General features: G+C 43.1%; 1 protein-coding gene across 1 annotated transcript; it reads left to right on the top strand.

The window, feature by feature from the left end:
- Positions 1-5978: 5978 nt before the first annotated feature.
- LOC135216014 (protein ILRUN-like) lies at positions 5979-23033 on the top strand. The gene is made up of 3 exons (XM_064250946.1): positions 5979-6241; positions 22238-22357; positions 22775-23033. Exons 1-3 carry the CDS (start codon positions 6087-6089, stop codon positions 23016-23018), a joined length of 519 nt encoding a protein of 172 aa, XP_064107016.1. The 5' UTR covers positions 5979-6086; the 3' UTR covers positions 23019-23033.
- The last annotated feature ends 603 nt before the right edge of the window (positions 23034-23636 follow it).

Here is a 23636-nt window from a genome sequence, read left to right as displayed (position 1 = left end):
CGGTAATGTGTAGAACAAAAGAGAAAACTTTCAGATATGCCAAAATTAGCCGAGGAAAGGCGTCTCCGTGAAAATTGGACTCTTGTAAACAAGTTTTCTGTACAGTGTATAATGCTGTATGAAACTCTCAGCCACGGCCTGTGTTGTTGGCACCTACTTATAGCGGTACCAGGCCCACAATGATGACTAACTTAAACCTTAAATAAACCAAGACTACTGAGGCTAGAGGGCTGCAATTTGGTATGTTTGATGATTGGCGGATGGATGATCAACAAACCGATTTGCAACCCTCCAGCCTGGGGGCCGACACATGGCCAGCTTAACAGTTTTCTTTTACAGAAAACTAAAAGCAACGGTAGTAATAATTTCTGGTCACGTGATTTGCGATCAAAACAATGGGACAGGAGAGATGAAAATAATCCATTAGTTCAGAAATTCTCTGGAAACAAAAAACTGAACACAATTTACTTTCCTCACTTAGAAATACTTCTGTTACTTTTAAATGAAAGTACGAAAGCCTAAGAGTTTGAACAGGAGAATGTGTTTCCATCTTTATTAATAAAACATAATTTGCATTATCAATGAGTTAAAAAGCGATATTTAACTTATAAGGAAAAAGTGCGGAATTATAAAACTATTAAACAAGGCTTTGTTGAATTCGTTCACAAGAACGAGGATATTTGATAGGCCTATATGATTGGATTCATGGTGGGCTGATGAGGATTTTGACAAATCAAGTCGGTTAACGATGTTAGAGGAATTGAAGTTGTATGTTTGTTCATTTACTTAAAGGCTAGACAGGCACGATAACTGATAAGAAGTTATAATACGCAAAGTTTATGTGCTGATAATAATAGTTAACAAGTAGTTACACAATAAGAAGATTTGCTCTTATCGCATACGAGTGCTACATATTTAGCTACTTGTAACAGCATTAAATTACTCTAGATTCGCCAGTCATACCTTACATTTGCTTATTGCTTATTTTCGGTTTCATATTTTGGTTTCCAGTCAATTTACGGAAGTTTTGAGCCTCTTGGCCAAAAGTTTTTTTGTTTTGTTGTTGACTGAGATGACACCTAAGCTTACTAATCCTCGATCTGGTAAACAGCTGTTTGATAAGAGTACAGGTACCAACGTTTCTTTCTTTATTACTCTGAAGGCTTGTTATCTTTGAATGAGAACACGTCAACTGTCTTCACTTTTATTATACAGTAAGGAATGAGGTCGTGCCAATGTATTTGAACATTCCATTTTAATAAAAATGAAGCAGCTCTGATAACCGACCTATGGTCGTAGGCGTGAGGCTCACGTATCGGTATCCCTTAATGTTAAGGCAATAAAACAGTCCACAGTATAGGGGCGGTTATTCTATTATTTCCAAATCCGTGTTCCTGACTGATGAAACAAAACAGCCAAGTATTAATCAAAGGAAAATACCTCTAAAATACTTACGAAAATACCTCTAAAATACTTAGGTAAGTTAGGGTCATGCAACGTACGTTTAGACTATTCATTGCGCATAACATGCAGAAATAAGTAAAAAATGCGTAGAAGTTTCTTCGGCGCAATAGAGTTTTCTGTTCAGCGTATAATGCTGCATGAGCCGCGCCCATGAAACTTCAGGCCACAGCCCACAGCCCGGTGGTAACCTGTCGTATAGAGTTGCCAGATGCAGAATCACGGCTAACTTGAACCTTAGATAATATAAAAACTACTGAGACTATAGAGGGCTGCAATTTGGTGTTTGATGATTAGAGGGTGGATGATTACCATACCAATTTGCAGCCCTCTAGCCTCAGTAGTTTGTAAGATCTGAGGGCGAACAGAAAAAGTGCTGACGGACGGAAAACTAATAAAAGACGTTCTTTCAATATGACTTTCTTCGCAAACTAAAGTAACACGTCCGTCTCCTTAGTCACGTTAGGAAATCTAGGTTACGAAAGCAGTCAACAGAAATTATCATGTGATTCGCATGATGATCATAACAATCAGTCAAAATTATATGAATTTTAATGCTAAATTTAATCCGTCTCTAGTTATATCTAAAAGTCTTAATTGACTTTTGAACTGTTGCCCTCTGGGAATTGTCATGAAAAAACGCAGTAATTTCAGAAAAAGCGTAATATATTACTCGCTAGTACCAGACAAAATCAAATCAGTTACTGAAAATGCATGTTCAGCATAAGCCCCCCCCCCCCTCATTTCACTGAGCATGATTCAGCATCAATATGAATACAGACTGGTCCGATTGCATACGTATTGTGGGTCATTACAACCACGTAGCTCTACTTAACTCGTACTACCTGAGAGAACCGGATGGCTCCTCCGCGCACCGTTTGGGAAGAAATGCTAGTCTATATTCTATCATATCCAATTGGACACTGTATGTAATGGCTTCACTCAGAAATGAGAAAGAATTCTAAACATAGATTACTTTTTATCACCAAAAGGATAATTCTCTTTTTTCCCAATTTATTCAGTAGCATACAACAATGTAGTTGAATCTCTCTCTCTCTCTCTCTCTCTCTCTCTCTCTCTCTCTCTCTCTCCTTATTCAATAACAGCCTACAACTACGTAGTGGAACAGCTAGCTCTCTCTCTCTCTCTCTCTCTCTCTCTCTCTCTCTCTCTCTCTCTTCCTTATTCAATAAACAGCCTACAAACTACGTAGTGGAACAGCCTCTCTCTCTCTCTCTCTCTCTCTCTCTCTCTCTCTCTCTCTCTCTCTCTCTCTCCAATTTATTCAATGACACATTCAACAACGCCATTGAATAATCACGTGAGAAGTCTGCCCTTGCAAGTTGCCTCATCAAAAAACAAGGACGCAAACTGCGCATGTCTTTGAATAATGAAATTGCTAAACCGCTAAACCTATCTATGTTCGAGTACGTACTTGTCTGTGCAAGAATGGATGTATGCATAAACGTATGTGGTCTACTGAATATGATACAAAGAAAAAAAAAAAATCCGCATTCTTGATGTCTACCGAAAGGGTCAATGAACTTGTAACGTTAGAGAATGACAAATCTGTCGCCTACGTAAATGACTGTTAGGAGAAACCAAAATGACAAAGTAACTGAATTCACACAATCGATGCCGTTACCGACTGGAAATGTGGTGAATGGCGTCCAGATTACCTGCAATTCGCCGAAGTTGAAGAAAGTCCCCGTTAACGCTGAGAACTCTGGGCGTTCAGCGACATGGAAGATTTGATTCGACATGCAAAAGCAACACCGCTCAAGGTTGTTAGTTATTTCCTCATCTTCTAGGCGTAGATGCTGCGAATCCAGAAATTTCCATTGTATGTCGATAGAATTTCATGATCAGACTTTGTCATGTTTATGACATGTTTTCACAACCATTAAAATGTTCGTTATAAAGTGTAAATGCTGATGGAATCTTTTAAGACTTTTAAAGAAGCAGTAAAATGGATATTGAACAGTTAACTTTTACTAGCGTTTCAGTTTCAAGTGCACTCTTCATACGCACTTAAAAGCTTTAGTACGAAGAAACTATTCATGAAATAGATTGCGCAAGAGATTGTCTTTTAAAATCATTTTGATCTGGACCCAAAAAACAAAACGGCGCCTATCGCTACTTATAAAGTAAATTAGCATATCTTACACTAACTTTTGAGCATACGTGCACAGTTACCCAGCAGAGGCCAGCTTGACAAGTTGTCAGATTCATTATTGCATGGAAATGCAGCATGTACTCAAATGATGACACAGAAACGCATTTACATCACTGCTTTGTTATTTTTTTTCTTTTTGGGTGTGAGTTTTATATTTTCGTTCTTTACTACTTTCAATTTGTTAGTGAGTTGAGGGAAAGCAAAGAAAACTGTTTGCACCAGGAATCAAGATATACTATAGCTGAGACCCTTCATACAAATCTGACCTGGGTATAAACCTAAGCATTCCTTCTGAATTTTCATTTTAAGAATTTAGACAAGAATGATTTTACCCCGTAGATGGGTAGTTCCGTCAATGTACCTTATGCGGTGCACTGTAGGCATTACTTAAGGTTTTTGCAGCGAGCCTTCGGTCCCTTTTACTGTATCTCCTTTCTTATATTCTTTCTTCATCTTACTTTCCATCCTCTCCTAACGCCTGATTCAGTGCAACTGCGAGGTTTTCCTCCTGTTACACCTTTCAAACCTTTTACTGTCAATTTCCATTTCAGCGCTGAATGACCTCATAGGTCCCAGTGCTTGGCCTAAATTTTATATCCAACTCAAGAATGATTTGAGCCTTAACCTAGGCTGGAAGTGGATGAACTTTTCTGATCAAATTCGCGTGTTCTCTATGGATGTATGACTGAGCCAATTTTAACTTAACTTGGCACAAAGCATCGTAGGTCTTACCCAGAAGTTAAGTTTGCTGAAAGCTGCAAAGGTGGTGGTGGGTGGGATGAGCACAATTGAAAATTTACTGTTGCAGTAATCTAAAATTCTCCCTAGAGCTGCCTGTCACACCAGAAATGGCAATTCACATAAAGGCTTTATTGAGCAAAAAGGTTACAGATTCAAGTTTGTTCGAATTATGCCCCGACCCCCTCCAGAGTCCAAAGTTTTGTGTAGGATAACAAAAATCTGTATAAATCTTTCCAAGGACAACAGGATTTTAAGTTGTTGAATCATTACGCAACCTACATCATGCAGATTCAAGTTTGATCTAACTGTGGCCACAAGGGCCAGGTTGAGCCACAATATGGGTCGAAAGTTTCACACAGATAAGTTTTTTATGAAAAATGCTAACCATCTGCTTGCAAGCGCAATAAGATGACTGAAGTGAGCATTATGGCCCATGAATTTTTTTTGTCAAGCTATAGCTACTTCAACAAGTGGCTCAAGATGTTTGCATGAAATTAAGGTCGATTATAAAAATTGTTTCTTTCTCTGTTAGAATTCTGAAAATGAGAACGAGGAGGAGGAAGGCCTAGAAAGAACTGGGTAAATGCTTGTAAAAGAGGCACTGGAAAAGAATGGCCTTACAATCCCAATTAGGCAGTGCCTGAATGAACATTAGTGAAGGACATGTGTAAGAGGGGTAGGTTTGTGTGTGGGGGGGGGGGGGGGGAGGGTTGGCGCTATGTGTGATGTTGCGCAGGGATTCGCCCACGATTCAATTATTGGTAAAATTGTACATATTTTCTTTAAAACCACCGTTATGAAAACGGTTTCGGTTAAAGAAAAAACTTTATTCTAATTTGATATCTTTATGCTGAAATAATAATAAAAAAAAACACACACACACAATGTGAATGTTATGATTTCTAAATACAATTCGTTGTGAAATTCCAGGTAGAAGTTAATGACTGAATTACATTTTGTGTGTTCCATTACTACCATACTTTATATGTCACCATCAGCTGTCAAAAGTTTTGTTATGCTGCGTCACCTTGTTTTCTCTTTTTTTTTTCTTTTTCAAACAGTGTGTAGCGTATATTTATAGTCTACTCAGACATCGTAAGAATCACGTTTCCTCATTAATTACTAGTATTTATATTTTGTCAGTCAAGTGTGCGTAGGGCTTCAAGTTATACCTTGAATGCTATTCTACAGTCATTATCGTCATTATTTTCCTTTATCAATTTCGCCGTTATTATTGTTGTCGTTTTATTTATTTTTATTTGAGTGACCTCAGCGCGTGCAATAAGGACAGCAACCGATCAGGTTTGTAGGGTCGGCAGAAACAGAAACGTTCGCACAACATATAAAGGGAGTTGAATGCTATTCCAAAGTCCAATAGAATGTGTTTAGGTAATGCAGAATAAAATTGCCAGTTATTGTATTTCCAAACGCAATGACAATACAAATACGGAGTAAGCCAACTTTAGCTTCCCTTAAAAAGATTATATAATTTTACCCGCAATAATATATAATGTTTCGTGTAGCTATTAACCTGCCCAAATGAGGTGCCAACGAAAAAATTTAAATATAAATATAAAAAAAAAATGGTAGCTGAGTGAGACCTCGAAGTCACGTCGTTTATACATGGTACATTTCTCTCGTCAACAAAGTGAACTTGTCGTATATATATATATAATTTGAATATATTTATCACACTAACTTATCGAAAATGGAAGTTGATGAGGATTTAGATGCTGGTCTTTTGAGGCAATTTAACTGCCTAGGGACGACTGACAAAGAAGTCCTTATCAAGGAACTGCAGACCCTAGTGGGGGCTCACCTCAATGACATCAATGCTAAGTTCTATCTCGAAATGACAGATTGGTGAGTAACTTTTCCTTCTGCTAGAAAATGCCTTCATCTCTGCCTACTATAGTTTCCTAGGTGTTTGCGTCGTGGATACCAATGGTTAATGGGGCAGTAAGACTTAGCGTCTGGATGGTAAAGTAGGCTAAATCTAGGATGCCTAACCTAAGAGTCGAGGAAAAATTTTAATATACCTGTGGAACGTAACGTGAAATTGACAAATTGAAAAATTTTTATCATCCTAAGGTTAGTCTGCAGGAGGTCATGGACCTAGGGGTACCAAGGGTATGTCATTGGTATAATTTGACCTCGTAAACTTACTACTAGGTAGTAGTACCTACCTACTAGCTACCTCTACTAGCTAGTCCTGTAGATCTAGGTATAGCTACCTAGTATTTCCAGTAGGTGTTACTTCAGTGGTAGCATCCAGGGGGACCGAAATCCCCTCGGATAGGTCAGGGCATGGCATCCAAAGTCAAGGTAGGAAGTTATAAAACCTGGTTAGGTCAGGATAGATATGGCAATCTAGGAAAGATTAGGTTTGACCCATTTTCACAGTCAGACTTCTCATGCCTAACACTGTCTCCCTTGGCTACTCTGCATCTGCGGCAGACCTAGATGTGATAATTATGATATTGAAGACCGCTGTGTAACCTAGGTTAGGCTACACATGTTAAATAAAGCCAAATATCCATTGGACACTAAAAAGGGTTGGAGGACTTGCCCTCCATTAGAAAGGAGATCTGGCCTAACTAAGCTATTCTTTATTCAAGTATGGCATTCTAACAGCAAAGGTGTTTGTGTAAGCATATTTTATGATGCAAGGCTTATTAAACATAGCTTAAATTGCCCTTAGTATTACCACATGTTAATAACAGTACTTTTGATTACTAATATAACGCACGACATACATTGACAGAAAATAAGAACATTGGAAGACAAGTTTTTGGGTTTGAAGAAGACACTGAATTAGTATCGCTTCTTTCTTTCTCAGAAATCTCATTTTGATTGAAGCTTATGAAAGAGTCAACAAACCATATACTCACAAGGGAAATCATCTTGCCGAGAGAGATAAATTATAGGAAAAGGTGATACGTAAATAAATAGGAGGTAATGAAAAAAAAATACACTTGAAATTCAAGAGATGTCAGCAGAGAGCAGGAATCTTAAATAGTATCTTTCTTTCTTTCTCAAAATCTTCAGTTGAAAGCTTATGAAAGAGTCAACAGACCATATACTCACAAGGGAAATCATCTTGCCGAGAGAGATAAATTATAGGAAAAGGTGATACGTAAATAAATAGGAGGTAATGAAAAAAAAATACACTTGAAATTCAAGAGATGTCAGCAGAGAGCAGGAATCTTAAATATTTGGAGATCTGGAGATTCCATAACTGCATTAGGCAAACTATTCCCCATTTTAGGTATAGCCGAGATAAAACTCCTTAGCAAACTGATTGGTATTCCACATTTTAGGTGTAGACAAGATACAACTCCCTATCAGATTGACTGGTATTAAACTTGATAACAGAAAACGACACACTGTTTGCCGCTGCAGGCTACGTATTGGTAAGAGCAACAACAAATAGGTCCGTTAAAGAAGAGTGCAGTGGATGTTTGTTGCTTTAGTACATTTTATGCAACAAATATAATGAGCTCACTTTACATCTGTCCCACAAGTCACCATAACGAGTTGGCAAAATAAACTTTACTGATATCAAAACTACAAGAGTTTGAGGTCAGATCCAGCACCAAAAGACCACACTGGAGAGCAGTTCTGTACTCCAAACAAGTACAAAAAAAGGAGTTAAAACACTTAAAACTAATAGCTTCATTATGAAACATTTGAACGCATTTCCATAAGATACCAACTGTTGAGAAATAGGAGGTAATATTATGCAAATGCTTCTCAGAAGTAAATATCTTATCAAAAGCTACACCTAAAATCTTAAAGAAGTCACTGACATTTAAAACTGTACAATTTAAATGTGTATATCAGGATGCACAGGGGAGAAGTGTTCTGGGTCAACCAACTATCATACTTTGAGTTTTAGAAGGGTTAAGCTTCATTAAAAAAAACAGTGAAAAAATATATCCCTTCATATCACAGAATTGTAGAGATATTGTGTAAAATAATGTGTGCTTTAAATAGTATGTGCTGTATATTGTTATGAACAAAATCTTTGAATACAAAATGGAAACCCTCCCTGTTGCCAGTATCCTTCAAGTTTATTGTCGGTAAAGTTGCTGACAGTCTTTATGTAACCCTGTCCTAGGATGACATCTAAATGAAAACTATATGTAAAACAGCTCATGTAATGTACAAAAAGCACAATTGTTTATAAGAGATTCATTATTATGATCAAAGGTATTATACGCGCAAGTGAAATGTTACCGTGGACAGTTCGGTAGCTTTTTTATTTACCCAGAGTATTTGTAAGAAAGTTATACACATTCACTTTCATTTCTTCACAAACACATTTGGAAGCAATGGAGGTGTTATAATAAAGATATTTGTTCATGCAACTTACCTGTCAGATATATATATAGCTGATAATTTCCGACACCGACAGAATTTAAAACTTACGACACACGTAGTGGGAGTCAGGTGGTTAGTACCCATTCCCGCCGCTGGGAGGCGGGTATCAGGAATCATCCCATTTTCTATTCATAATTTTTTCTGTCGCCGGTGTTGTGAACATCTGTTTTACAGCACCTCCGTCTGGATTTGGAAACTTATTGCTACTTGAGTATCCCTTTTGGTTCTTTTTTTTGGATTAATTGATTGGATCGGTGGCTAGGCACACGTTATTAGTGGATTGATTTGATTTTGGTTTGGACTTTTCTTGGAATAATATGTCAGGGTCTAGTACAGCTAGCGCTAGGTTCTGCTCTAGAACTGATTGTAGAGGTAGGCTACTGAAAGCTTCAGTAGACCCACATACGGTATGTAAGAGTTGCAGGGAGCATGAATGTGTGTATGAAAGCCGTTGCAAGGAGTGCGAAAGACTAACAGATTCTGAGTGGAAGGCGTATGAGACCTATCTTAGGAAACTTGAAAAGGATAGGTTAAGGAGGTCTTCCTCCAGGAGTGTTTCAGGTGTTCAGATATTAAATGTTTCTCCTGTTAACCCTCCCCTTCTGTTAATGCTCCTAACCCTGTAGTTTTGCCTCCGGGCCCTGAAACAGTGTCTGTAGAGAGTAATACTTTATCCTTCATATTGGAGTCGATTCGTAATCTAGAATCAAAAGTGTTGGCTCTTGAGAGCAAAAGTGACGTGCAAAAGTGCAGTGATACCCCTTGTGTAGTGGAGGGTGCGTCAGATCGGCCTCGTTTCGCCTCTAGGCCTGGACCTCTGCTTGACTCCCAGGACCTGGGGAGGGAGCATGTCGAAAGCCGAAGGAGGGTTACAAGGAACCCCCACCGATCTGACGTGCCTTCGGCAGTTACTGATGAAAATCCCCAGACTGCCAGGGGAGCGTCGCGTGCACGCCTCCTCAAGGAGTGTTTTTCGTCATCGGAGGCTTCATCCCCACGTGTGGAGTTCTCAAGGGTGCTTCACGTCCGCTGAAAAGGACGGCGCGTAAATGTTGACGCTTCACGTCCTAGTTCGCCGCTTTGCGATCTTCGCCTGACAGTGCGTTCGCTGCTTTTCCGCCGCAGAAAAGGCGTAGAGAGTCTTCGGACTTGGATTCAGTTAGCTCGTGTGAGCGATACGGTCGCTCCAGAGCTCGGGAAGAGGCCGTACCTGGGAGGGAGGAGGGGGGCGTCCCCTCGCCGCTCTCCTGCTCACAGGATAAAAAAACAGTCCCTCCCCAGAGCAGGAAGATTCGCCTAACAAGAGAATGATTCAGTCACTGCAGCAGCAAACTTCAGGACGCTCTTGCTGCTAGAGAGGCTCTTCCGCGTCGTAGGAAGGATGAGAAGCTTCCTGTGAAGAAGTCAAGACCCGCTCTTTCTCCTCGCTCGCCTCTCTCTTCGTTCGAGTCTCCCTCTAGAATTCGTTCTGCTCCCCAGCAGCTCTCTAGAGGAGGTGAGAAGTTCGCTTCTCGCTCTCGAGGATGATATCTCCCGCTCGCAAGTCTTCGCATGTTCGCAAGCGAGTGATCGACGCCTGACGCGCTTCTGTGCAAGTGGAGCGCGCTTCAGGTGCCGCCAGACGCGCACCTGTTGTGGATAAACGTGCACCAGTGAGCGGCAGCTGCTCGCTGACGGACGCTCGGCGCGCACCAGTGGAAGCCAAGCGTGCACTAGTGGACGCTCGGTGCGCGCCAGTGGACGCCAAGCGTGTGTTGGTAGAAGTCGAGCGCGCACCTGTCGGCGCCAAACGTGCGGATTCGGACGCCAAGCGCGCGCTGGTAGACACCAGTCCCTCACCGATGCAAGTTCAGGTGGATGAAGGAACCCTTCATGGTCGTCAGTTTTCTTCAGAGTTTCCTCCTACTTCTCCAGTTTCTGAGGAAGGAGTTTAGCGACGATTTAGTAGAAGCAGAGGAAGAACAACAAACCCGCTACGTCTCATCAGACTATAAAGTTTTGATGCGTCTGCTACAGTCGGAGTTCGGAGAAACTTTTCAACCGGAAGCCCCTCGTACTCCTCCTTCTCAATTTTCTTCTTTTAAGGCAACGAAGGCATCGGGGTTCATTAAAATGAGAAGTCGCTTTCCACGAAGCAAGCGTTTCCGGAAAGTCAATGAATGGATGGAGAAGAGGAAAGCGTCAGGAAAGTCCTCTTTAGCTTTACCGCCTTCAAGACTCTGCGGTAAAGGAGGCATGTGGTACGAGACGGAGAGGACATAGGCGTTAAACTACCAGCCTCTGCTCAAGGTGACTTTGGGAGCATCGTAGACGCCTCCAGAAGAGCCCTTCTGTCTTCATCAAAAGTCACGTGGACCCATAACGAGTTCGACTTTCACCTAAAAGGCCTCTCAGGACTCTAGAGGTCTTCAACTTTCTTGACTGGTGTCTTGGAGTTTTTAGATGCAAGGTCAAGGAGTTCTGATACTATTAGTCTGGGGGAGCTGTTCCAGCATACTTTCTTGTATGGACAAGGCCGTCAGGGATGGTTCTGAGGAGTTGGCTACGCACTTTAGCTCGGGGATTCTTAAGAAGAGAGCGCTCTTTTGTAACTTCACGGCCAAATCCGTCTCTCCAACGCAAAAGGCGGACTTGCTCTTCGCTCCTTTCTCAGACCATCTCTTTCCCCAGGCTATGGTTAACGGACATAGCTTCAAGCCTTCAGGAAAAGGCAACGCAAGATCTTCTGGCTCAGTCTTCTAGAAGGCCAGCAGCTGCTTCATCTTCTGGAGCTTCGTTTGCCAAGAAATCGAAGCCCTTTCGTGCTGGACTTTCCTCGAAAGCAGCCTCCCGAGGAAGAGGCTCTTCCAGAGGAAAAACCCCTGCTCCGTCAAAGAGTAGGAAGTGAGTCGGAAGTCCTTCAGACGCCGGTAGGAGCCAGGCTTCTTCGATTCGCGAGAGCCTGGGAAGAGAGAGATGCCGACCCTTGGTCGCTGGAGGTCGTGAGGAAAGGGTACAGGATCCCGTTCTTGAAGTCGCCCCCGCTATCCTCAACACCAAAGGATTTGTCTCCCTCTTATCGAGGAGAGAAGCAGAAAGTGCTTTCGATCTGCTGGAACAAATGATCGAGAAGCAAGCGGTAGAACAGGTCTTCGACCTGGAATCACCAGGGTTTTACAACCGCCTGTTCCTGGTGCCGAAACATTCGGGGGGGTGGCGACCCGTCCTCGATGTCAGCAGTCTAAATCTCTTTGTGAGAAAAGAAGAAATTCAAGATGGAGACGACTCAATCGGTGCTGTCAGCTTGAGACCGGGGATTGGATGGTCTCACTGGACCTCCAAGACGCGTATTTTCACGTCCCCATCCATCCCCAATCAAGGAAATACCTGCGATTTGTCCTGAAGGGGAAGGTATTCCAATTCAGGGCACTTTGCTTCGGTCTGACCACAGCGCCGATGGTTTTCACCATTCTAATGAAGAACGTGGCAAGGCTGCTTCATTTGGAGAATATACAGATCTCTCTCTACCTAGACGACTGGCTTATTCGAGCCTCATCGCGCGAACGGTGTCTGGAGGACCTGCACACGACCATGACGTTAGCAAAGTCCCTGGGGCTTCTGGTAAACCTCGAAAAGTCGCATTTGACGCCGTCTCAATCTTTAGTCTATCTGGGGATTCAGATGGACTCAGTGGCTTTTCGGGCTTTTCCGTCCCAGGGGCGACAACTTCAATGCTTGGAGAAAGTGGCGACCTTTCTGGGGAAGGAAACATGCTCGGTGAGGGAATGGATGAGTTTTGCTGGGGACCATTTCCTCACTGGAGAAGTTTGTTTCTCTGGGAAGGCCTCCACCTCAGACCTCTTCAATTCTTCCTAGCCAACAGTTGGAAGAACAGCAAGATCTGGAGGCGATCTTGTGCTTAACGAGGAGAGGTGAAGGATCACCTAAGTTGGTGGTCAGATCCTCGGAAGCTCGCAAGAAGCTCTCCCTCAAACTTCGGAACCCCGACCTAGTGTTGTTTTCCGACGCGTCGTCCACGGGTGGGAGCAACACTAGGAGGGAAAGACGTGTCGGGCACCTGGAGAGGGAACAGGTGTCCTGGCACATCAATCTGAAAGAGCTGTCAGCCATTTATCTGGCTCTCAGGTTTTTCCAGGAAGAAGTATCCGGCAAAGTCGTTCAGATCAATGCGGACAACACCACAGCGCTGGCATACCTAAGAAATCAAGGGGGAACTCACTCGCCTTCTCTGTTTGCCATCGCAAAGGAAACTCCTGGTGTGGGCAAAGCGCAAGAAGTCACGATCCTGACAAGGTTCGTGTCAGGAGTACAGAATGTTCGGGCGGACCTTCTCAGTCGACGAGGACAGCTGTTGCCGACAGAGTGGACCCTTCACCAAGAGGTTTGCCAGTCGCTGTGGAACCTGTGGGGCTGTCCACAGGTGGATGTCTTCGCAACGTCCAGGACGAGAAGACTTCAACTCTATTGCTCCCCAGTTCTGGACCCGGGAGCAGTCGCAGTAGACGCCCTACTTTGGAGTTGGTCGGGCCTAGACATATACGCTTTTTTCCCCCGCTCAAGATCCTCGGGGAAAGTGATGAGGAAGTTTGCGGCATCGGAAGGAGCGAGGATGACTCTCATCGCCCCCCTTCTGGCCGGCAGCCGACTGGTTCACAGAGGTGATGTCCTTCCTGGTAGACTTTCCGAGGACTCTACCCTTAAGGAAAGATCTACTCAGACAGCCCCACTTCGAGAGGTACCACAAAAACCTCCCCGCTCTGAGTCTGACTGCGTTCAGACTATCAAGAAGTTGGCCAGAGCGAGTGGGGTTTTTCAAGACCTGTGGCGAAGGCGATTGCCCGCCACCGCAAGGAGGCCCCCCTCCCTCCTCGATCGCTTTGTACCAATCGAAGTGGGCCGTCTTCAGATCCTGGTGCAGGAAGAAGGGCATTTCCTCCACCACAACCTCTGTGAGCCAGATAGCTGACTTCCTTCTTCATCTGAGAGAAGAAGTGAAGTTGGCTGTTCCAACTATTAAAGGCTACAGGAGCGTGCTTTCTGTAGTCTTTAGACACAGAGGACTCGATTTGTCTAATAATAGGGACATTCACGATCTCATTAGATCGTTCGAAACTAGGAAGGTAGTCCAGACTAAAGTACCCTCGTGGAACTTGGATGTGGTACTCAAATATTTGATGTCGAGTAACTTCGAACCGCTTCATTCAGTTTCTATCAGGATCTGACGAAGAAAACGATCTTCCTAACCGCTCTGGCGACGGCGAAGAGGGTAGCGAAATTCAGGCCATTAGCAAGCAGATCGGCTTTTCAGAAAGTAGTGCGGTGTGTTCTTTAAGTCCCATGTTCTTAGCAAAGAACGAGAAATCCTTCCAACCCGTGGCCGAGGTCCTTCGAAATCAAAGGGTTGGCAGATATAGTTTGGGAAACGAACGTGAGAGATTCCTGTGTCCTGTCAGGGCTCTAAAGTTCTATCTGCAGACGGAAACTAAAGCTTGCAGAGGTTCATCGGACAATTTGTGGTGTTCATGAGGAAACCTGATCTTCCTATGTCGAAAAACGCACTGGCGTTCTTCATCAGGAATACGATTCAAGAAGCGCATAATAAGTGTAGTGACAGTGATTAAAGCTTCTGAAAGTAAAAGCTCACGAAGTGAGAGCTATTGCTACTTCGGTAGCCTTTCACAAAAATATGGCTCTCAAAGATATTTTGAATGCCACATTTTGGAGAAGCAATTCGGTGTTCGCTTCACACTACCTGCGGGAGGTGAAAGTGACATACGAAAATTGCTTCTCCCTCGGACCATACATTGCTGCAGACACTGTTTTGGGGGCAGGAGGTAACACTCATCCTATCCTTTAGGGATTAGGGGGGGGGGTTTTTTAATTTGTGTTTATTGTGGGGTGACCGCCTGGGGCGGGTCTCCCTTCCATTAGCTTAGTTAAGTGGGATACCTTTGGTAAACTAAGCCAGGTGGTGGTATTTTTGTCTCGTTGCCCTCATTAGTATGGTCCATGGTCTAGTCACGTCGTGGTCTCGCCCCTGTTGACAGATCATCTGGAGTGCACCAGCTATATAGGTCTCTACCTCGCTGGCAACTCTAGTAGCACAAGCAGACTTACGTGGCAGTAATCACGAAGCCAGCTATGCTAACAGGTAAGGAATCAAGATATCAATTAGCTGCACATATGTGTTTCCTAAATCCTCTATTCTGTCTCTCCCACCACCAAAGGTGGGATTCAGCTATATATATATCTGACAGGTAAGTTGCATGAACAAAATGATATTGTAATGATACAATTAAGTTTGTTCATACTTACCTGGCAGATATATATAATTAAGTACCCGCCCACCTCCCCTCAGGAGACAGTGGAAATAAAAATTATGAATAGAAAATGGGAATGATTCCTGATACCCGCCTCCCAGCGGCGGAATGGGTACTAACTGACTCCCACTACGTGTGTCGTAAGTTTTAAATTCTGTCGGTGTCGGGAAATTATCAGCTATATATATATCTGCCAGGTAAGTATGAACAAACTTAATTGTATCATTACAATATCATTTTTAAAGGGATGGCAGTATGGGAAGGAATGATAAAAGATACTATGGTTATTGTGGTTTTTTGAGATGAGATTAGTTGAAGAGTTATCAAATATATCAAGTAATGTAACCTGTATGATTTGCAAAGGTTTTGAGTACCATTCACAGTCATTTTGGTATAGAAGTGTCAATCATTCTCACCCACAAACAGAAATAGCTAAAAAGATTACAATAGGCTATGCATTTTGTGGAACTATATGTCTGTAGGGTGCAAGTTATTAATAGTGTTGTAGGTATTGGTGTTTGGTACTTGCATTTATGTTCAGTTGCTAGTGGAGCTTTCCTCCAATGCCTTCTCATACATCATCTAAATGATTCCGGGAACAGAAATATTTTTGACTAATTTAAAAATTCTCTGCCAGTGACAGTTTATATCATGCATATCGTAGAATGACATTATCATAATCTCAAAGGGTTAATTTACAGTAGACTACTATCTGAGTAACTGCCACTTTGTTTCGTATGGGTTACATAATTGCCCTGGAAAATGTTTTCTATAACTAAACTTATACCTATGTCAAGAAAAATAAATATGTAGAACTTGTCATTTATGATATACGCATAATTCCAAATGGATGATTCCTAATTACATATTTTGTCTTTTTATTGTAGTGTCTTACCGAACAATTATAGAGCCGTGATTTCCACGAGCGGCAGGATACTAAATTCAAATTTAGCGCGTCGGCGTCGCCAACACTGGTGGTGATGACGTCATCTCCCTCCACTCGCGGGAGAACCAGGTACAACTGCCCAGGTGAATTCAATTCAATTTCCTGCCGGCGTCCGGTGAACATCGGTGGTTCGGTGCGGTTGGATGACTTTCCTTCGCTTTTTTTTTTTTCTTGTGGATTTGATCTTCGGAATTGGTGAAGTACTCTTTTTTGGCGTTGTTTGTTATTTTGCTTTTTATTTAGGCGTTGCCATGTCGGATTCTAGTCCGTCGGGAGTTAGGTTTTGCATCTCAGGATGTAAAACTAGATTATCCAAGTTAGAGTATGATTCTCACACTAAATGTGTTAAGTGTAGGGGACAGGTTTGTTCAGCAGATCGAACATGTAACGAGTGTAGTGATTGGACTGATTCTCAATGGAAGTTTTTTAGTTCATACTCGGAGAAATTAGCTAAAGACAGAATTAGAAAAGCAGCGCTTAGGGAAAGTAGACTTAGCTCTGCGTTCTCGTCTTTGCATCTGTTCCTTCTGTTTCTCCTCAAATTGTTATGTCTCCTTTAACTACACCTCCTATTCCTCCTACTAATCCCACTTCTCCGGCTTCCCGTGTAGTTTCTTCCGACACCATTGCCAGTCTGGAATCGAGGTTAGATCAGAAATTTTCGGTACTAGCGAATACGGTTTTGCAACTTGGTAATTCAGTTAAGACGTTTTTGGAGAAAGCGGCTTCAGTAGAGTGTAGTTGAGGGTGCGTCTGTCTGTCCTGACACGTCTCCTAGACAAAGGTCACTGTCCAGCTCCCCCGCACCGGGGAGAAGACATACCGGAAGTCCAAGGGAGTCGATCGGGATTTGCCCACAGACAGGCGCCTCTCTTGTTGAGCCTGTTGCGCCTCAACAGGGCTTGGTTAAGCGTTGGAAAGGTGTTGCGGTCAGACGCCTTTCGAATGATTCAAGCGATTCGTCTCCGGTCGCGCGGCGCTCCTTTGGCGAGAATTTGCACGCGCCCGGTTTTTCGCATTCCCGTTAAAGAGGCGTTCAGGCGCCGATTCTTCAACCTTCCTCCAGTCAAGCGGTATAAGGAGCCTGAGAGTAGGGTTGCGCCGCGGCCGTTAGCGGCTCATTCGTCGCCTCAATCTGTGCCTTTTTCGGCTCCATCTTACTAGTAGAGATTGTGGTTTTAGCGCTGTAGCTAGCAGTTCTAAGGGTGTTTCTTTAGGCGCTTTTTCGTCTGTTACGCACCTGATGCGCCTGTTTCGCCTCGAATTTCGGCGGCTCCAAGCGAGGCGCAAGTAGTTTTTCCACCTCCTGCTGACATTTAGGCTCTTCCAAGCCTAACGTTAACTGTTTTTGATTCGTCTCTGGCGCTTTGCGCAAGCAGTTAGAGATGTTAACCAACTGGATGAATGAGTCCAAGGGTTGGTTCGAAACCTTCAGATCCGTTGTAGTTCCGTCTACTTCTTCGGCGGTATCGGAGAATGAAGAAGAAGTAGAGGAGGAGGATTCACATCACCTCTCGTTGTTTTATTCACGTCTCCTTAGTTTTCTTCTGGTATCTTATCCAGATTATTTTGAGAAAGCTGCTCCGCGCTCCCCAACTTCGACTTTTTTGATGAGGAGGAAAACTTCAGACCCTCTCCTCCCAAAACTTGTTCTATCTAAAGCGGTTAGACATTCGTTGAAAGAGACTGAGAAATGGATGTCGTATGAAGAGACTTATGGGAAGGCTCTTTTTGCTTACCCTCCCTCTAAGTGCTTCGTAAGAGGTAATAGGTTTTATGTAACTGGGGAAGCTCCTTATCATGGGAGTTTCTGCCTCCTCCCAGGGAGATTCTCCATTTAATCACTCCTCTAGAAATCTGCTTTCGCCGCAGCGAAAGTTTTCTTTACAGCGCCGGAGTTGGACCACGTTGTAAAGAATCAATTTAAACTTTTGGAAGTCTTTAGCTTCCTTGATTGGACTATTGGCGCTTTAGCGGCCAAGATCGAAGACTGTCCTTCTCTTTCTCAGGAGTTAGCGGAGGATGGATTGGTGTTCTGTCCTGCGCGGACAAATCCATTAGGGATGGATGTGATGAGTTAGCTTCGCTCATCGCCTTTGTACCCTTAAGAAAAGGGCAACTTTGGTGCTCCTTTGCTTCTAAAAGGGTTACTTCCCAACAGAAGTCTGCTCTCTTGTTTGCTCCTTTGTGAAAGATAACCTCTTTCCAGACGATGTAGTGTTGTCAATTTCGTCTGCGCTAGATAAGAAATCTACTTCGGATTTACTGGCACAGTCTACTAAGAGACCTAAAGCTCCTGTGGAGACTGTTCCTTCGGTTTCTCCTCTGGCCCAAGTGCCTTTTCGAGGGAGAAAACCCAAGCGCTTCTTTCAGCCGAAGTCGAATTTGCGACCTCAGTCTAAGGCCTCGGCCAAGGTTAACAAACCTTCCAAATGGAAAGCTCGTTCTTCATGCACCCAGTGGGAGCCAGGCTGGCTCTGTTTTGGGAGGAATGGGAAAACAGACGGAGCAGAAGCCTGGGTAGTGCAAGTACTCAAGTTCGGCTATCGTATTCCTCTCGTTTCACCTCCCTCGCTCTCACCTGTGCCAATTCCATTCCAGGCATACTCTCCGGGCTCAGACAAATTTCTGGCGCTAGCCGCAGAAGTGGAAGCGCTTGTTCTCAAAGAAGCGATAGAAACGATAGAAGGGGATATTTTCCTCCAGGCTTTTACAATCGCCTTTTTTATGTTCCCAAGTCATCAGGGGGCTGGAGGCCGGTTTTGGATGTGAGCGCCCTGAACTTGCATGTCCAGAAAACAAAATTTCATATGGAGACCACTCGGTCGGTTCTGGAGTCCATCAGACAGGGGGATTGGATGGTCTCTCTGGACATGCAAGACGCTTATTTTCACATTCCGATACATCGCGAATCTCGGAAGTACCTGAGGTTCATGTTCGCAAGGCAAGGTGTTTCAGTTTCGAGCGCTTTGCTTCGGACTAGCGACGCTCCTCAAGTTTTCACCAGGGTTCTATCCCCGATAGGAAGCTGGCTGCACATATTAGGAGTAAGAATCTCCCTCTATCTGGACGATTGGCTTCTCCGGTCGGAATCAGAGAGTCGGTGCATGAAGGACCTTGGAACAACTCTGGATCTTGCCAGAAAGTTAGGAATTCTGGTCAACAAACAGAAGTCCCAGTTGGTTCCATCTCAGAGCATCCTTTATTTGGGGATGATTCTGAATGCTCAAGTTTTTCGGCTTTTCTGTCCCCGAAGAGGGTTCAAGGCTGTCTGGAGACAGTTCAGCAGTTCTTGGACAAAAAGGTAAGTTCTGCAATCAGTGGATGAGGCTCCTGGGCAAATTGACGTCAGTGGAGAAATTTGTGACGTTGGGAAGACTGCACATGAGACCTCTGCAGTTTTTCCTGAGAGCCTCTTGGTGCAGGAAGACACAACCAGACTCGATTACCTTTCCTGTCACAGATCAAATAAAAGAGGACCTAAGGTGGTGGCTCTCTCGAGCAAGGTGGAAGAAGGGTTAGATTTACGACCCATCCTCCGAACCTACAGTTCTTTTCCGATGCATCGGACACAGGTTGGGGAGCCCTACTGGGAAATCAACGGACTTCAGGAGCTTGGTCGGAGAAGAAGGAGAAGAAGTTCCACATAAATGTAAAGGAACTGTTAGCAATTTTCTTGGGGCTCAGACAGTTTCGGAGCTTAGTAGAAGGTCGAGTAGTGGCAGTGCATTCCGACAACTCCACGGCTCTCTCTGTACGAAGTAGCCAAGGATCTCCTCCTGTGGTCAAACGAAGCGAAGGTTCAGCTAGTCCCGAGATTTGTTCCGGGAAAGATGAACGTCCTGGCGGACGAGTTTAAGTCGTCAACAGCAAGTGTTACCTCTGGAGTGGACTTTGGACAACAAGATTTGTCAGAAACTTTGGCGCCTTTGGGGACGACCGTCAATAGACCTGTTCGCGACATCAAGGAACAACCGTCTTCCTCTCTTTTGTTCTCCAGTCCCAGATCCTCTAGCTTGGTCGGTGGACGCAATGCTGTTGGATTGGTCGGGTCTGGAAGCTTATGCATTCCCTCCGTTCGGTCTAATAAGAGAGGTGCTGAACAAGCTCATGTCGCACAAGCAATGTAACACTAACGTTAATCGCTCCCTTTTGGCCCGAAAGAGTGGTTCCCGGACCTTCTCCAGTTGTTAGTAGACTTCCCCAGACTTCTTCCTCCAGAGAAGTGGCTTCTCAAACAACCTCACTTCAAGAGGTTCCACCAAAACTTGTCCGCTCTAGCTCTGACAGGGTTCAGGAACTGTCCGGAATCTTGTCAGAGCGAAAGGATTTTCAAGAAGAGCTGCAGAGCTATCGCTCGTTGTAGGAGAGAGTCTTCTAACAAACTCTATCAAGGGAAGTGGAGAATCTTCAGAGAGTGGTGTAGAAGTGCTACAAAAGTCTCTACTTCTGCGACCTCTTTAACAGAAATAGCAGAATTTTCATTCTATTTCCTTAGGAAACTCTAAGAAACTGGCTCCTTCGCACGATCAGAGGATATAGAGCCATGCTCTCTTCGGTTTTTCGACATCGAGGTTTGGATATTTCCTCCAATTCAGATCTGTCGGACCTCATTAGGTTTCTTTCGAAACCACTAAGCTCCCGCAAGATACAGTGGCTTGGAACTTAGATGTGGTGCTTAAGTTCCTCATGGGGCCACCGTTTGAGCCTTTGAAGTCGGTTTTTCTCACTCAGGAACTTGACTAAGAAGGCACTCTTTCTTATTGCACTAGCTTCTGCTAAGCGTGTCAGCGAATTGCACGCTATAGACAAAAGAGTCGGTTTCTCTCAAGGCAATGCTGTATTTTCGGTATCTTTGACCTTTCTAGCCAAAAATGAGAATCCTTCTAATCCTTGGCCGAGGAGTTTTGTGGTAAGGAACTTATCTGATTTGGTTGGACATGAGGAGGAAGAAAGGCTCTTATGTCCAGTCAGGGCTATTAAGCAGTATCTGTTTGCCACTAAGGGTATTAGAGGACAATCTTCTAAGCTCTGGACCTCGGTTCAAAATCCCTCTCGTCCTCTTTCTAAGAATGCTATATCGTTCTTTATTAGAGAGCTTATCAGGGAAGCTCACTCGCAGTCCGAGAACGACAATCTTTCCGTTCTGAGAGTTAAAGCTCACGAGGTTAGAGCAGTGGCAACTTCTTTAGCATTCAGAAAGAATTTATCTTTAGCTTCGATTCTTCAGAGCACGTTCTGGAGATCGAATTCCTGTTTTTGCGATTTCATTATCTCAAAGAGATAGAAACGGTTTTTCGAGAATTGTAAAACGTTAGGTCCGGTGGCGGTTTCTGGCATGGTGTTGGGAGAAACGGCACAGGGGTCGTCACCTCTATGCTAACTTTTCACCTTGAATAGGTTGTCGAGTTCAAGGAAGCTGCTGGGGGTACTGAGTACCTGGGATACTCACCAGTCTGTTAGGTCAGATTTTACAATGGTTGGGTATATATGTTTTTAAATCTGGTGTTGGTGACAAATGTTTTGTATAATTGAATTTCTGGTCTTAGCCCAGGGCAAGGGCAATCTTTGTTGTTACTATCCTCCGTCAGTCAGCCTTGACTCGCTTGAACTATGGAAGGATTCCACTCCTGTAGAGGCTAACTTTGGTCAAATTCCAATTCCTCTACAATAGTAAGAAGAGCACCGACCAGAGGCAGTAACAGTCTGCTGTAGCTCTCTTACAAGGTAAGGTACAACAGACACCTTGAGTGTTACTGGTATTGCAATAAATGTAACCATTTAAAAATACTAGTGGTCCACTGAATCCCACCTTCCCATAAATGTGTAATCAGCTCTATAATTGTTCGGTAAGACACTACAATAAAAATGAAATTTTCATTATTAAAATGAAGTTTTATTGTATACTTACCGAACAATTATGATTATACCCACCCTCCTCCCCTTAGGTGGACGGACGGGCAGAAAGAATTGGATTCACCTGGGCAGTTGTACCTGGTTCTCCCGCGAGTGGAGGGAGATGACGTCATCACCACCAGTGTTGGCGACGCCGACGCGCTAAATTTGAATTTAGTATCCTGCCGCTCGTGGAAATCACGGCTCTATAATTGTTCGGTAAGTATACAATAAAACTTCATTTTAATAATGAAAATTTTATTTTTCTTTAAATATAGTGATGTACATCTTGCTCATTATGAAACTTTTTCACAGGAACCTGCAGGCAGCTGTTTGTGCATATTTTGACCTTCAAGTATTTAATAAACTCCCCCAGATGACCTTTGTTAAAGACATAACGATAGGTGAAGGAGAAAGTGTACCACCAAGCACAAGGTAATAATATGAAGGCTCTCTCTCTCTCTCTCTCTCTCTCTCTCTCTCTCTCTCTCTCTCTCTCTCTCTCTCTCTCTCTCTCTCTCTTAGATGTAAATACATTTACAATATATGTAGTAGCTTGAGATGAACATTATGCTCTTCAAACATTATGCTTTTCACCTTTGGCAGCCATCCACCAAGCACTGAAAGTAAAGATAACAAAATAACAGAAAAATGTATCAATAACAAGTGCAGCATAGTACCTAAGAGATAAATGCAGCTTGTAAGGCCTTCTTTCTGAAATTTTTGAATTGCGTGTTGGAAACTCTAGAGCTTTGAACCCAATGAAGAAGAGCAGTCACAAGTGACTTTATTTTTAATTTAATCATCTTGTGATGCCATTAATAGATGAAGATATTGCTGCTTAATTTTCAGATTCATAAAAACCTGGCGAATTCAAAACACTGGTGAGGATGGATGGCCAGGAGGCTGCAGCTTAATATTTACTGGTGGAGAACAGATGGGGGCCCCATCACATGTAACGGTTAACTCTTTAGCGGCAGGTGAAGTTGCTGATATATCAATCGAAATGGTGTCTCCTTCTCAAACAGGATTATATTCTTCAAAGTGGAGAATGAGTACAGCACAAGGAAACTTTTTTGGAGGTAAGCTGTCTTAACATTGTATTCATTTTCTGGTTTTGAATATGGAGTGGTTCAATTAATTGAAGATTTTGTGATTAAACATGTGATAGTATGTTCAGGAGAATCTGGTGGGGAACCCAATTGCCTTTTGACTACTTCAGAAGATTGATTCATTGCTAGAGATTAAAGTCATAAAGGCCAAGCGCTGGAACCTATCAGGGTTATTCGGCGACTTAGAATTTAACACTTTTCTTAAATAACTAGGGCGGATTTGGAAATTATATATTATACAGAAATGAATGAATATACTACTTATAAACCTATGTTTCATCAAATATAGTTTAAAACTTTTGTGGATCCCTGAATGTAGAGGCATTTAAAAATTATTTTCCTAGAAAGCTCATGCATAGCAAATATAGTACTTATTCTTTCAGTGTGTGAACAACCCTGAGAATTTAATGAAATAAAAATGCAGGTAAAAATACCAAAGCAGTGCTTCTACTGTGACTAGTTCAGTCATTAAAGTTCATCTTAATAAGAATTTGTCATATGGAATATAGTCATAAATTCTGCAGAGTAACACCTAGTAGTTGGTGGTTGATCTCTTAATGAATGTTAAATGGGTTACAGTACAGTAGACCTATTGTACAGTT

Source organism: Macrobrachium nipponense, chromosome 6 (genome assembly GCF_015104395.2).
Source record: "Macrobrachium nipponense isolate FS-2020 chromosome 6, ASM1510439v2, whole genome shotgun sequence".
NCBI classification, from domain to species: domain Eukaryota; kingdom Metazoa; phylum Arthropoda; class Malacostraca; order Decapoda; family Palaemonidae; genus Macrobrachium; species Macrobrachium nipponense.
The sequence above is the reverse complement of the archived record's forward strand: the minus strand, read 5'-3'. Positions and strand labels throughout refer to the sequence as shown.

Coding starts and splice junctions, on each gene's coding strand:
- LOC135216014 (XM_064250946.1), top strand. CDS start 6,087: ATGGAAGTTGATGAGGATTTAGATGCTGGTCTTTTGAGGCAATTTAAC. Junction 6,242..22,237: donor TATCTCGAAATGACAGATTG/GTGAGTAACTTT, acceptor ACTTTTTCACAG/GAACCTGCAGGCAGCTGTTT. Junction 22,358..22,774: donor AGTGTACCACCAAGCACAAG/GTAATAATATGA, acceptor CTTAATTTTCAG/ATTCATAAAAACCTGGCGAA.